This window comes from Ylistrum balloti, unplaced genomic scaffold, assembly GCF_031769215.1.
Source record: "Ylistrum balloti isolate Yb309-2 unplaced genomic scaffold, AGI_CSIRO_Ybal_v1 Utg370708, whole genome shotgun sequence".
Lineage (NCBI taxonomy): Eukaryota > Metazoa > Mollusca > Bivalvia > Pectinida > Pectinidae > Ylistrum > Ylistrum balloti.
Genome location: NW_026782424.1, coordinates 21,012 through 37,773, shown reverse-complemented (window position 1 = coordinate 37,773; position 16,762 = coordinate 21,012). Strand labels below are relative to the sequence as shown.

General features: G+C 39.7%; 1 protein-coding gene across 1 annotated transcript in view; it reads right to left on the bottom strand.

The window, feature by feature from the left end:
• The window catches only part of LOC132557708 (uncharacterized), a 54,089-nt gene extending 38,913 nt beyond the window's left edge, over positions 1-15,176 (bottom strand). Inside the window, exons 1-3 of the mRNA XM_060222228.1 lie at positions 15,133-15,176; positions 13,632-13,958; positions 11,804-12,142 (exon numbers count right to left, since the gene is read on the bottom strand). Coding sequence (XP_060078211.1) covers positions 11,804-12,142; positions 13,632-13,958; positions 15,133-15,175 — 709 coding nt within the window. The 5' untranslated portion in view covers position 15,176. The remainder of the gene's footprint in view (positions 1-11,803; positions 12,143-13,631; positions 13,959-15,132) is intronic.
• Positions 15,177-16,762: the final 1,586 nt, after the last annotated feature.

The following is a 16,762-nucleotide window of genomic DNA, read 5'->3' as shown; positions in this document are numbered from 1 at the left end:
AATCGTAGTGAAACCACAAATTGTTCAGTTTTATGTAGGTCTACTTACAACTTTGTTGGGTTCAGGTTCTTTCGAGTACGTTTCTTCTGACACCATATTATGTTTATGGCTTAATAACAACAGTAACAACTGACAGTCTGTTTGGCAACATGGCGCATCTCTTCAAGAGTACCCTTGACCATGACATGAATCATGAATAGTTAGACGCTTACGCTTGTGAACAATACCTATAGTCTGTACTATAAAAGTACTAACATTACACAGAGTACCTCAGTTATAAGCTGGGAAACGAGGGACAATTGCAATGGAACAGGAGCGATAAAGGCAACAGAGTCGTCCGTGAGTTTGCAGGCTGGCAGAGGTAGAACAGAGGGAAAAGCATCTTAAGGCAAATGTACAGGAAAAGGAGAGGCTGTTCCAGAAACTGGGCCGAGCAAAGTTGCTAGAGAGAGGAAATGGCATGGGGCTGCAAGTGGTTCTGGACGGCAGGCTTGTTTTCCCATGCACTGCAGACCGGAAATAGTTGGCGCAACCATCATAGGGCGATGAAGGGTGGAAGGGAAGAGGGAGGGGGCGGGGGCGTGAACTAGCAAGTCATGTACAGCTAATGCCGGGAGAAAACGTGAAAACGTCTCCAAATATTAACGTTTTTAAAACCACAGGTAAATGAATCCCGCTCGGCGAGAGAGAAATATAATATAGATATACCGCAATATCTTGACAAACTACGATATATCAACATACCACGACATGGTAATATACCACGACATGGCAATATACCACGACATCTCAATATACCACGGCATGGCAATATACCACGGCATGGCAAATATACCACGACATGGTAATATACCACGACATGGCAATATACCACGACATGGCAATATAACATGTCAATATACCACGACATGTCAATATACCAGGACATGGCAATATACCACGACATGTCAATATACGACAAGATGTCATTTCACCACGACATGAATATAGAATTAACGTCTATATGTGTGTCAATTATTCCACCATTTGTCAATGTATCACGACGGCTAAATACAAAACACCAAAGACAGACTACAAATAGATGAGATAACTTCGTAAGAATGTTAAAACAAATAAAAACATCATAAAACACAATCATAGTTAGTCAGTTCCTGAACACGTGATAAAGGACGGCCAGGGATGACAAATCAAATCCTGTTTGTATAAATATTGTACACCTAATTTAAAGGTGGGAATTATCTCTGGTCAAATATCACCACACATCGTAAATAATACACCAGACACCGGCCCTCCCTTGTTTGTTTTATTAAGGTAAACAATAGTATGAAGAGTAATCGTTCTATGAGTGTAACGAACGACAACTCTTGTTACAGTATCAGTATTCACCAATCCGTATTTTCATTCACAATGTGGTAATTACTGCGAGTAGCTCTACACTTCCGCAACCCCCTTGTCGCCATTTCTCGTTATGTACCAATCTCATTCTCAAAGAGATAGAAACACCTTTCACTATGTCTACCAAACAGTCAACCAGATTAAATCTCTATCCCGTACCACAGGGGTCAGACGCCACAAAATAATCGCCATCACATACAAGATTCATCCTAATACTCATTTAACAATTACTGTACCACGTGTCATTAGATGTATCATATTAGACTGCATCCCTCTGAACAACACAAAATATATTTGAACTATATCATTCAAATGTATGCACTTTGACTTATTGACAAACCAGGTTATCATTTGTGTGTCAGTTTGACTTAACGACAATCCGGATTGTTATATCGTGTGTCAGTTTGACTTAACGACAATCCAGAGTTATTTGTGTGTCAGTTTGACTTAACGACAATCCAGAGTTATTTGTGTGTCAGTTTGACTTAACGACAATCCAGAGTTATTTGTGTGTTTGACTTAGTTTTGTTATTTGTGTATCAGTTTGACTTAACGACAATCCAGAGTTATTTGTGTGTCAGTTTGACTTAACGACAATCCAGAGTTATTTGTGTATCAGTTTGACTTAACGACAATCCGGATTGTTATTTGTGTATCAGTTTGACTTAACGACAATCCAGAGTTATTTGTGTATCAGTTTGACTTAACGACAATCCGGATTGTTATTTGTGTATCAGTTTGACTTAACGACAATCCGGATTGTTATATTGGTGTGTCAGTTTGACTTAACGACAATCCGGATTGTTATATTGGTGTGTCAGTTTGACTTAACGACAATCCAGACGGACAAAATATCCCACAGTTGTTTCAATACTATCTTGTGATATTTCACACCATACATCTAATCATTTTAAATTTTAAGATCAGACCATAATGCCATGCGATCTATATGACAATGAAGAGCTTTCTGAAGTGGTTGATATGTATGTCTGTTTGCTGAAGTAATATAAACCCAAAGTGACGGAGTAACCAACCTTACCACCCTCACTTATATATATTATCACATGGCTGGTCGGGTAGTTATTTACATACTTTAAATAGTTTACTATTGTAATCTGCAGTAATTTATTTCACGTAAAACTTTTAGATTTAAATGTAGGGAGTCATTTCATACACTCCCGTGTATGTTGGTAGATGATATATCATTTAAATTCTGTCGGAGCGGAGACCTGTACAAGTGTCCCACGGTGAATCCTGGACTTCGTAACCAGTCAGAGCTATGATAACCTTGTTTCGACAGGTATCTTTACTAGACTGTTTAACACTCTCCGCTTCATGGAAGATCTCAGTTTATCTTGTTTAATAATAATTCATCCTATTTTAAAATCAACAAAAAACACGTAAGTGAACATAATATATATTGTGAAATATATATATTTCACCTCTCCCAATCTTACATCATTTCGCGGATTCGTAGACACCTTCGTAAAGGTCATAAAGTAGAACGTGTTTAAGTACAACATTACATAGAACAATAACGAATTATATGATATTGTGACGTCATCGTTAACAATAAAGAATTAAATGATATTGTGACGTCATCGTTAACAACAAAGAATTATATGATATTGTGACGTCATCGTTAACAATAAAGAATTATATGATATTGTGACGTCATCGTTATTTGATTTATAACATTTCAGCAGTGATATTTAAACACTCTCATCGATGGACAGTGTGTTCTCTGGTTCCGCTTACGATCCTTTATCAACAGTCAATTACACACAGGATAACACATCGTTGCATTATCACGTTTCTCCTGCCCTGTAGTGTCAAATCTACCTGTCCTACCCGTCACCATGGCGATGTTGACCTCCCGGATATGTTGAAGGTTAAACAGGTATCGAGTTTGTAAAGGAGTCCTAGTAAGTCTATGTAAATCAGATACCTACATAATGTAGACGGTTTTTGTATAATTATATAGATGTGTGATCTTTGTGAATACTCTACGTTAAAACTGGCATTCTTTATTTTATATTATTTTGGTAATATTCCCCTCCAGAGTAAAACTTACAAAATAAATCTTATGTTAAAGGGAATTTAAACTATATTATGCACGCGCGACCTTTTTTCTTCGTGACCCCAGACAGAGAAATTCCCACACAATATAGCGGTACAGTGGATGAGAGAAGTGGGCGAGGACATAGCTGTCTCTGTAACTGAAAAATTAAACTGAAATATAATGTCTACATGTTTCGGAGATTAGTCTTTGGTGCAAGTCAATAATATTTCCCGATGATATGACTCATTGTGGGAGTCTACTCCATACCATTTTTAATACTATATAGTTCGTTAGGGATTTCCGTGTGTCAGGTCGAGTGATCTTTGTGTACATCATGTAAACCATTCCTCTGGTGATGTATCATCAATTCTAGCTACCTGTTGTAGAGATAAGATATTATAACATTTGCCACTAATTTTGATCTTTTCTTCCTTACTCAACTTCTTCCGACTTCCATTATCTCCGTCATGTTTTTCTGGTGACACTTCCTCACCTTTGACCTTGATGTTAAGTTTAAGACGGTTAGGTCGGTCACAGAACGCTGTAAAACTTGCACATGTCAATCTCCATCGAGGTTCAACATCAGATAAATAATGACGGGAGCTGTTAAGTCCGTTGCCTGTATAATTTGACCTGACTGAGCGTTCAGTGTCTAGGTAAAGACATTCCAGTGGGATTACACTACAATTTGTATAAATTGTTAACGTATTGTTTTTATCGATAAACCTTATTACGGCGATAAATACGCTTCAGCCAAGTATTGTAATAATTAGTAGATAGAAATTCATGTTGACGAGTCCTTGTGTACTAACTGTTGCCTAACTGTAGTATGTTGTTTTGGAGTCTGTTTAGTTAACAAGCACAGAGTTAAAATCGGTATCTCACTCAGTTTTCTAATTAAAATAAATCAATATTTTTGCAGTAACCCGTCACGAGATGAAAGTTTTGCTTTCGGAGTGATGATTTATTCATAGCGTTCTTCCACCGGTTCACGGATCATCGATTCTAATATTGGTTTGTGGTTCGGTGAAGTCGAAATATGTGGGATTTGTTCCTGATGGTTTAAATATTGTCGGACCTTAAAGGAATTTTCTGGACAAATGGAAAACATCCAGCATATTATCGTACGGTTTAATCATAACTTGTCCGGAATATTCTTACCATCAGTAAGTCCGGAACTCCACAGAACATGACCAGTTCCCGAGTGTGGTTGCCAGTCACTGAACACCGTACACAGAAATAAAAATAGTTTCTGTATTAATTTCTTATCGCAGAGATATATCCCCGGATCCCCTACAGATGTACAGCATTCTGCATGGCGTATTGGTCGCTGTTTATCGTATTGATCGCTGTTTAACTATCGCTGTTTATCGTATCGATCTCTGTTTATCGTATTGATCACTGTTTATCGTATTGATCGCTGTTTATCGTATCGATCACTGTTTATCGATCGCTGTTTATCGTATCGATCTCTGTTTACGCTGTTTATCGTATTGGTCGCTGTTTATCGTATCGATCACTGTTTATTGTATTGATCGCTGTTTATCATAGCTATTTATCGTATCGATCACTGTTTATCGTATTGATCACTGTTTAACTATCGCTGTTTATCGTATCGATCTCTGTTTATCGTATTGATCACTGTTTATCGTATTGATCGCTGTTTAACGTATCGATCACTGTTTATCAATCGCTGTTTATCGTATCGATCTCTGTTTACGCTGTTTATCGCTTCGATAGCTATTTACCGTATCGATCACTGTTTATCGTATTGATCGCTGTTTATCGTATCGATCACTGTTTATCAATCGCTGTTTATCGTATCGATCTCTGTTTACGCTGTTTATCGCTTCGATAGCTATTTATCGTATCGATCGCTGTTTATCGTATTGATCGCTGTTTATCGTATCGATCGCTGTTTATCGTATTGATCGCTGTTTATCGTATCGATCACTGTTCATCGAATTGATCGCTGTTTATCGTATTGATCGCTGTTTATCGTATCGATCACTGTTTATCGATCGCTGTTTATCGTATCGATCGCTGTTTATCGTATTGATCGCTGTTTATAGTATTGATCGCTGTTTATCGTATTGATCGCTGTTTGATTATCGGTGTTTATCGTATCGATCTCTGTTTATCGTTCATCAAACAACGAAAGTTATACTTTTATCTGTGGATGGAAACACATTTTTCTGTGTTTAATTTTCTTTATCTAAAGAAAGAATTGAAAAGAAAATTGCAAATCTTATTTCCTGAAGTCAAACATAAACTGCGTTTAATTATATGTGGAAGAAAAACAGTAAGAGCACCATTTCATCTTTATCCAATAAATCCCTGCTGTCATGGTTGTGTCCTTCCTTAAGCAAGGCACTTTGCCCTCATTGCTGTAAATTGTGTGTGACGGACCTCCCGTATGTTCTTTAGCGAGGTATCACCAGTTAATACAAGAAGACCCAACCTCAAAATTACTGTTCACAGGGCGATAAATCGGAAAAAATCCAAATAAATCCTCACCCAGCACTGATTCCAGAGAAAAATTTGAGGGAAGTAACTCTGTTTGCTGGCGTATAGATATATTACCATCAAAGAGATTCGTTCGACCGACAGATGAACTACTTCTCTGAATATTAGCAGAAAAATCATCGCATGCTAAAATAACAGTGTCACAGTTCGGATCTTGATATGAGATATTGATTTAAATCACAACAATTCAACGTAACAGAGAAATGAACTTAATTCGTGAAATGTACTACGTTTCAATGTCACTCCCTATATCGTATCAGATAACACTATGATATCATAAGTCATTGATAACTGAAATAAAATACGTAAACCAAATAAAAAAAGATCGACCACTTGATTTCTCAAAAAGGTCATTTAAATTACCACTAGAAGTATGATGGATGTATTCGCTGTGTCACCTATAACTACAGGGACGTGAACGGAGCGCCCTGATAAATCGGGTGTTTTCGTTGTGTCACCTATAACTACAGGGACGTGAACGGAGCGCCCTGATAAATCGGGTGTTTTCGTTGTGTCACCTATAACTACAGGGACGTGAACGGAGCGCCCTGATAAATCGGGTGTTTTCGTTGTGTCACCTATAACTACAGGGACGTGAACGAAGCGCCCTGATAAATCGTGTGTTTTCGTTGTGTCACCTATAACTACAGGGACGTGAACGGAGCGCCCTGATAAATCGGGTGTTTTCGTTGTGTCACCTATAACTACAGGGACGTGAACGGAGCGCCCTGATAAATCGGATGTTTTCGTTATGTCACCTATAACTAAAGGGACGTGAACGGAGCGCCCTGATAAATCGGGTGTTTTCGTTGTGTCACCTATAACTACAGGGACGTGAACGGAGCGCCCTGATAAATCGGGTGTTTTCGTTGTGTCACCTATAACTACAGGGACGTGAACGGAGCGCCCTGATAAATCGGGTGTTTTCGTTGTGTCACCTATAACTACAGGGACGTGAACGGAGCGCCCTGATAAATCGGGTGTTTTCGTTGTGTCACCTATAACTACAGGGACGTGAACGGAGCGCCCTGATAAATCGGGTGTTTTCGTTGTGTCACCTATAACTACAGGGACGTGAACGGAGCGCCCTGATAAATCGGGCGTTTTCGTTGTGTCACCTATAACTACAGGGACGTGAACGAGATTCGGAGCGCCCTGATAAATCGGGCGTTTTCGTTGTGTCACCTATAACTACAGGGACGTGAACGAAGCGACGTGATAAATCGGGTGTTTTCGTTGTGTCACCTATAACTACAGGGACGTGAACGGAGCGCCCTGATAAATCGGGCGTTTTCGTTGTGTCACCTATAACTACAGGGACGTGAACGGAGCGCCCTGATAAATCGGGTGTTTTCGTTGTGTCACCTATAACTACAGGGACGTGAACGGAGCGCCCTGATAAATCGGGTGTTTTCGTTGTGTCACCTATAACTACAAGGACGTGAACGGAGCGCCCTGATAAATCGGATGTTTTCGTTATGTCACCTATAACTAAAGGGACGTGAACGGAGCGCCCTGATAAATCGGGTGTTTTCGTTGTGTCACCTATAACTACAGGGACGTGAACGGAGCGCCCTGATAAATCGGGTGTTTTCGTTGCGGCTCCTCTAACTACAGGGACGAGAACGAAGCGACGTGATAAATCGGGTGTTTTCGTAGCGTCACCTATAACTACAGGGACGTGAACGGAGCGCCCTGATAAATCGGGTGTTTTCGTTGCGGCTCCTCTCACTACAGGGACGAGAACGAAGCGCCCTGATAAATCGGGTGTTTTCGTTGTGTCACCTATAACTACAGGGACGTGAACGGAGCGGCCTGATTAATCGGGTGTTTTCGTAGCGTCACCTATAACTACAGGGACGTGAACGAAGCGCCCAGATAAATCGGGCGTTTTCGTTCTGTCACCTATAACTTAAGGGACGAGAACGGAGCGCCCTGATAAATCGGGTGTTTTCGTTGTGTCACCTATAACTACAGGGACGTGAACGGAGCGCCCTGATAAATCGGGCGTTTTCGTTGTGTCACCTATAACTACAGGGACGTGAACGGAGCGCCCTGATAAATCGGGCGTTTTCGTTGTGTCACCTATAACTACAGGGACGTGAACGAAGCGACGTGATAAATCGGGTGTTTTCGTTGTGTCACCTATAACTACAGGGACGTGAACGGAGCGCCCTGATAAATCGGGCGTTTTCGTTGTGTCACCTATAACTACAGGGACGTGAACGGAGCGCCCTGATAAATCGGGTGTTTTCGTTGTGTCACCTATAACTACAAGGACGTGAACGGAGCGCCCTGATAAATCGGATGTTTTCGTTATGTCACCTATAACTAAAGGGACGTGAACGGAGCGCCCTGATAAATCGGGTGTTTTCGTTGTGTCACCTATAACTACAGGGACGTGAACGGAGCGCCCTGATAAATCGGGTGTTTTCGTTGCGGCTCCTCTAACTACAGGGACGAGAACGAAGCGACGTGATAAATCGGGTGTTTTCGTAGCGTCACCTATAACTACAGGGACGTGAACGGAGCGCCCTGATAAATCGGGTGTTTTCGTTGCGGCTCCTCTCACTACAGGGACGAGAACGAAGCGCCCTGATAAATCGGGTGTTTTCGTTGTGTCACCTATAACTACAGGGACGTGAACGGAGCGGCCTGATTAATCGGGTGTTTTCGTAGCGTCACCTATAACTACAGGGACGTGAACGAAGCGCCCAGATAAATCGGGCGTTTTCGTTGTGTCACCTATAACTTAAGGGACGAGAACGGAGCGCCCTGATAAATCGGGTGTTTCCGTTGTGTCACCTATAACTAAAGGGTCGTGGACTGTAATAAGTTTAGATTTTCATTCTGCATTTTCTGCACTAACGGTATAGCATATGTTTGTGTAGTCAATGTGGAAATCACATCTCTTTCATCTCTGTTTCCATCTTTAAGCCATCCGGGGTCAAATGGTAACAGCTATATACAGGTATCTTGTGTAGCATGTTGCATGACGTATTGCTTAAGCCCGCACGAGTTATCTGTCGTTACGGTTCCAGTTAGCTCCGGTTACAGTCAGCGCAGGTCTATCAGCCGCAACCTCGCTCTCACCAATCAGTCCTGGACTCAGACAGCCCCAGTCCCATCAATTAGCATCAGACCCTGTTCTAGTCAGCCCCAGTCCCACTCAGCGCATGTCTGTCAGCCCAGGTCCCGATCAGCGCAGGTCTGTCAGCCCCGGCCTTGGTCCAACCAATCAGACCCGGTCCCAGTCAACAACGTTCTCAGTCAGCGCCGGTCACAGTCAGTACAGGGCTGTCAGCCTGAGCCTCGTTCCCACTAATCAGCCCCGGTCTCAGTCAGCTCCTATCCCACCACTCAGTCCCAGTTCCGGTCGCACTCATACCCGGTCCAAGACAGCTCTGTTCAGGCCGGTCCCAGTGAGGGACAGTGCAGCTGTTTGATGCCACTTGATAGAACCAGGAGAGAGGGTAAAGAGGTTGACGGAAAAGAAGAAATAGAAGGGGATTATGTGATACCAATTGTTGCAGAGAAAACAACGGGTCATTTTTTGTCTCTTCAACGTACTGTGAATCTCTTAACTTTAACGGTTGTTTAACTTCTCAAGAGTAAGTGACCGTCTTATTCGCGGATACATGATTTCGCGGGTACCTCACCGCAAAAGTCATTTATTAAAAGACAACATCGACAAAAATATATTCGCAAGGGATCTGAAGTCGCGAATGATGCAAAATATAAATCCCTTGCCGAAAATATCTGATTCGAAGTAAATTCAATAGCAGTCAAAAACGAAATCTGCATGGACACTGAGCCATTTTAGTTAAATATCCTCCTGGGAAACCAGCTCTGGGTTAAATTTAGTCAGCTTTTCCTATAGAAGTTGATATATGTCGGTTCACTTGTCTGTCTAGTCCGACATTTATTTTGTCCATGCCATGTTTATCAAGTGTGGTACGGTAGTCGTGATCTTCCCTGGTGCTTCCGTACGGCATCACATTGATACCCCAGAGTTACTTCCCTTCGTTTCATTCTTATAGCGACAAGCGAGAATGCACAGCATGATAGTATGGTCTCTGGTGACGAGAGGATCTCATGACAGCTTTGCTACTAATCGGGTGTTGACGAACAGGGTTAGCCTTTAATAATGTCTTCGAAAATTCATATCGTGATATCTAATGTGATGATCGGATATTTAATATTTAAGCTATTGACATAATAAAAATAGTTTAAAATATTTTATTATAAAGTTTAATAATCACGATATGTTTTATAGAACTATCAGATAACTTAACGTGGTGGTTCAACCTCCGGGTCCATCATCTAGAGTTTTGCATTTTGATCTCCCAGAGTTATTGCCCTTTGTTTCGCTCTGTCAATGATTGGATACGCTTGGGAACCGATTAGGGCCCAGAATGACGAGTTGGAAGAATGACGAGTTGAAAGAATGACAACGAAGAATGCTAGAGTTACGCCCCTTACCGTGAAAATTTGCTGCATACTTTGTCAAATATGTTGGTTGTATATTTCAAGTTACGATTTCATAATTAAATTTGTTTTTTTTCCCATTCGATTCTTCTAAAAAGTCCGCATGGGCTTTTTTTTAAGACATTCAGTTGTGAAGTTTATACTTCTAAATACGCTTGGTGGTATCATTTCCGACTCAGAAAAAATATAAAAATCAAAATACTTCCCTAAGTTAAGAAAATAATCTGTCATGATTCGTCACTTTAAGTCATTGGAAAATGTCATATTTCATTAAAATGAAATAAATATACAAGCCTTATTTCCCCCATCATCATCGTGGTGAAATTAAATAGTTATGATCTAACAAAAACATGTTTATATATTATATGCGATTTATCGCAACAAGTCTAAGAAATATTTCATTAAATAAGGCCGGCTTACACGAAATATTTGAGACAAATTCATAAATATATTTCCTATAACGGAAATAAAATTTAAGATGTTTTTATCACAAGAACTAATAATTTTACAAACATCATATAAAATGTATTTCCCGTTTCACGCTTGAAGACATCTTCTTTCAATATCAACTGTTCTGATTATGATATCATCGAATGTGTGACGTCACTTTTACCGTCTAGTGACGTCACTATAGGTCAGATTAGTTCTCCATCATATGGGATAAAATTCACCAAGACACAGTGAATTTTCGATGTATTACATTTTTCTCGCCTTTTCACTGCGGAACGGTTTGAGATTAACGTTTTGTCTATATCTGAAACATTTCATCACTGTTATCATTTCTCCGTGGGATATGTAGTTGTACGTCGAAATCACATTAAATCATTAAACATCAAGTATCTAGTGCAATGTATGAAATATTCTGATAACTTAATTCAGATTGAATACGATCGATATAACTAAGAAAGCCGAGATTCCTACCGATGATTTCCATCGCCATTTCTATCTTTACCCGAGTTGTCGTTCCTGAAGTTCGCAATGCATTCTGGGGTAATTGATATTTTTCACTGAAAATGCTATGATATGATATTGGCCAAATATTAGTGAAAATATCAAAGCTTGTTATTTTCAGCGTAAAATCTTAAATTTCAAGCCATAAAAAATGTTACCAATGAGTATATTCACTGGATAAGACGGAATTGATTTCAATTTCCTTGCCCAAATTCTCCAATTTTGCCAAATAAGATGTCAAATTGACCAATGATTTGATGCATTCAAACTATGAAGTCACTTTGTGCCTGATTCATGAAGCTAGGCAAGATTAAACAGAAAAAATGAACACCTAGGTGACGCATAACCTGTCTCATCTACGAAAAATATTCAAGTACTTACCGCTGGGTCGCTTCACAGTAACTAGCTCCAGCCTACTCCTGATTGGTCGAAGCTGTTTCCCTAAGACTATTTCATGCGTGACGTCACAGACAACATAGGTTCCGTTATCAGAAAAGGGAAATGATACATTGAAGGAATGATCGATGAAAAACGTCCCGTTTGGAAGTGGCGATGTCGGTTTATACTTTGTGATCTCATGATTGGGAACATCATTGTAAGGTGGCGATTGTAAAAGACGTAATATCGGATTAGGTCTCCCAACATTCCCTCTGCACCGGAAGTGACGTTCGTTATTGTTTTGACTCAAGGTCTGAGTTATTGTTAGGTAGACAGGCTGAGCTTAAAAGATAGATAGAAAAGCAAACAGAAAGTCAAATACAAAAATTGTTGATGTGTGGATTGATGTGCGCTGAAATTCAAACACTCTGAATGTTTAATTCTTTGGTGTTTATAGAACAAAACGGGAAAACTTCTTTCCACCAGCTGTATGTACAGAAATTATTATGTTATACGAATAAAAAACAGAGGAAAAGAGCTTCAGTCATCCCAGTGTTAGGGAATTATTATTAAAAAAAACTTCTAAACTTTCATTGTCATTTTCTTTTCTACGTGAGGTATTTAAGATACTTTACAAGTCAGTAGAATGCTGTCGATAAGTAATGTGTATAGTACATCGTGATCTTTAACCTTTTGTATTTTAGTGTGTTTGCGTTATGTATGAATCGTTACACATAAACCAGGAAATCATTCATTTCCGTTGTAAGTATATCGCCCTGACTAAATCAGTGAATCCGAGTAAGCTTATCATGAGCTGATACATACTTTCATAGCCGCCCCCCCCCTCAACCCCACTCATAATATGTTTTAAATATGCTGTTGTTATTGTTATTTCCCGTGTAAGTAAGCACCTTCGTTATTTAGACAACCCTATTGCCAATTTATGTTTCCCAATGTCACGTGACCTCGTACCTTATTGAAATTTTGATGGAGCGGTATACTTTGATGGTCTGAATATTGTTAATACGGTAACCGGAAGAACCCATTTTGACGTTTGGTTTGTGCGCGAGAAAAGTTCAATATCGTACCCTAATATACCAGATGTCATTATTCACTGCAATGCATCCGCAAGGATTCGAATCGCGGATTTCTGTCTTACTAGTCTGACGCTTAACCGACCAAGCAGAAGAGCTCTTCAGCAGAATGATATAGTGCGGCTGGTATTTTACAAGGGTTATGTTATGCCCTTTTGACTCACTGAATACAGTCTGTACTCATTCAGATATAGACCTACATATCATTATTAATTTATGTTACAATTGCGAAGCAAGTTATCCAGCTAAAACATCAAGTTTGTTGCCTCGAATTGAAGCGTGCGAAGGCATTTACTGTGGGAGAAACTCGGGATACCCGTGGAAAACAAACATGGTCGGACATGTGACATGTGAGCTTTTTACGTCTGTTTGGGGAATCGAAACCAAGACGTCTTGGTGGAAGGCGCTACCACTGAGCCATTGGACCACCATTACTACCAGTACTTGATGACCATACGTTCACAGTATGGCAGAAAGTGTACTAACAGTTGATGAATACAAAGGATAGTAGTTGATTCCATACAAGGATATATTTCTTTCTCGTTTGATTTCCGTCTCTTTCTGTACACACCTGTGTCATTCATTACTCACATACTGAAATACAAGACAAGATTTATTTCCTGGTGTTAACCTCCCGCAGGAAGAATACCTTACGTCATAATAGTTGTTAATATTTGATGACGTCACATAAGCGTCATTGTTTCAAGAGTAATTGGATTTAATGAATTTCATCTTACCATATGTTATAATTGGGAAACGTCCAGATTGTTCCGAATGACCGGTATCCATGGAGACACGATACCAGCCTTCGTCTTCCACCAGGACAGAGGTCAAGGTCACCGTAACTGAACCCTCGGCGATGTTATCCTGGACAATAACACGCCTTTCCCAGGTTTTATAGACTGTGGTCGTATTCTGGAAGATGCTTATCATGGTGGTGTCGCTATTGTCGTTGTATATATGGAACTCTGTCATGTTTCTAGCATTCGGCCTAAAGGTGAAGGTCATGATGTAGCTTTTGCCAAGTTCTGCCACCACCACCGTGGGATAAACCAGTGTCTTCACTGAAGGGAAAACAAGTTGCACGTGTTTTACTGTATTACTCGTTTTACTTTTTATGAAAAATTCAATTTAGTAAGAAAAACGTATTAATAAAATACATGTGTTAATTGTGAATTTTTGTTAACGACTTTCAAACGTGGGAGCATGGACAGACTTGTTATTGTTTTATAATGCATGATCTCATCTGTTCCTTTAAGCGCCAAGCTCGAGTGACTTTTCAGAAAGTCGGATTCTCGTTGAGAATTTCTTCTAAGAAAAATCTGGTGCTTTGAAACTAGTTCTATTGCATGCCAAAGAACTGAACTATAGTTTTATCTCTTCTACTTGTGTTTGTATGGTCTTACTGTCCGTGAAAAATATCTTAAACTGACCTCAGTAAATGTGTTTATGTAAACCCTATAAAAAGTTACACAAGTCCATACACTGATAGAGCCTTTCCCGAGTTACCATTGGTCTTCAAAAGTGAAAATACTTCAGTCATTTTACCTGATATTGAGAGCAGACAATCAATGATAATTGACAAAGAAATCAATGACAAAATCGTCCTATATCCTAATGTTTGTGTGTGAAGAACACTCGACATCTTGCTCATACATTGAAAGTCTGGTCTATAGACCAATAAAGTAGGATCGTCAACACTAATAGCTGTATCTGTTGAGAGTCCGATCATTTATCTTAAATCAACGTTATAAAATAATAGAAACTTTCCTAACTCGTCAATAACAGCGATAACACCCACTTAGGTGATAGATACATGTTAAAATATTCCAACAATTAACTTATGGCAGGATTTGAGAGAATGAAGAATGTATGACAAGTAAACATTCCACCCTGAAACGTGGTTATGTCATCCAATCGGTCGCTTTTACAGGAAATCGGTAACTATAGAAACGATCCTATTGTTTCCACCCACAAATACGACTCGTTAGCCTTTATGTTAAAAGGTTGTCGGAGCCAAGAGAAATAAGATACATGTTTGAGACATTTCTAATGGATTATCATTACAAATATGCGTTATATTATTAGAGATCGATCCATATGGTAATATCACATCAGAACTAATGAATGTACTATTAATAGGTTTTCTTAATTGATAAATGAATAACACAACCTGCATATAACGACACTATCAACATAACATTAACGTTACAGAGATATCAACATATATTAACCTACCACATGTTGCACTCAGCAAGACAAGCACAAGAACCGGTATCATCTCTTTGTCCCGATTTCTGTGTTACTTTACAAAATGGCGACTGTTACAGGCTGTAAGATCGTTCTTCGTCATCAATGTACCAGGTTGAGTTTCTCCGATTTGTAGTTGCGGAAATAATTGTGTGTAGTCTTGATTATATACACCGATCACATCCGGGCTTCACGTTTATGAAGCCTGACGGCAATAAAGTCAACTCTAGTATTACATACAGACCTTGACATCTCCTGTGCTTCAAACTTTAGGCATCATTGAAGTGTCTTAGAAGAACGAAAGAAGTAGCTGTTTGTCGCAGTTTTATTAATTGTTTTTCTCTACTGTATCTAATGTTAAAGTGACATTATAAGTGCTGTTTTCATATATGTCTTTTCTACGATCATCGTTTAGTCACCTCGGGTTTCGACACTTAAGTTTCCCTGCCTCTGACGCATGCGCTAGAAATCGAAAGACAAATTTTCAATTTATTGTAGACCGTCTACACCATCTTTTTACTTGATGACGTCATAACAGAACTCGATGTCTTCGATTCATAAACTGAGACACGAGTAATATTTCGTCATTGAATCGATCTAGGCCTGAATACATCAAGTTCATCACGTGATCATTTAGTTGGTATGATATGATATAAACCCCTGACCCGTGTAGAAATATCAATTTATCACGTGACCTCATTGAGTTAATATGACCCCTTCGCCTACGTATTTTTTTTCGTAATACGTTCAGGTTCACAGTGACTGTCACAACTTCAAAATACGTCCGTGAGATAGAAATACATTTTGAACAATTCGACAAGGGCACGTTCTACAGGAGCTTTTAATACTTGGTGCTACTGTCTTCTTACCAAACGCATTATGGGTAATACAATAATGGACTGATACAACAGTTAAAAACCTTAAGGTATTGACCCACGAAGAAAGTCCGTAAAATGTACCATTTAAAAAAACTCGATTTGCATTGGATGTTTGCACATGTCGTGATATCTACCCCTGACCTCTACCCTTTGACCCGATGTTGTGACTTCTACCCTTTGACCCGATGTCGTGACCCCAACTTTGACCCAGATATGTATAGTTGACGTTGGAATCACATGTGAATCTCCATACTTGATTGGTTGAAACTTTCATGTTTTGCTTCACGGGTCTTGAACTTGGCCATGTGCCAAGGAGAAACATTTTAATGTTATCATGAATTACACGTGTATGTGTAACTAAAGTCTCGATCATCAAGCATGCGACAAGAAAGATAACTCGTTCAATTTTTGTTTTGTACAGGAACAAGATCTCTGTAATCGAAAGGCCTTTAACCATGAAATTGACCAACCTTATCAGTCGAGTCATCCAAGACACTACAAGGGAAAGTTAACCATATGCCAGGAGACATAGTGGGAAAGTTAACTGCCTGCCAGGAGACATAGTGGGAAAGTTAACTGCCTGCCAGGAGACGTAGTGGGAAAGCTAACTGCCTGCCAGAAGACATATTGGGAAAGCCCGCCTGCCAGGAGACTAAATGGGACAGTTTACCATTTGCCGGGAGACTTATTGGGAAAGTTAACTGCCTGCCAGGAGACATAGCGGGAAAGTTAACTGCCTG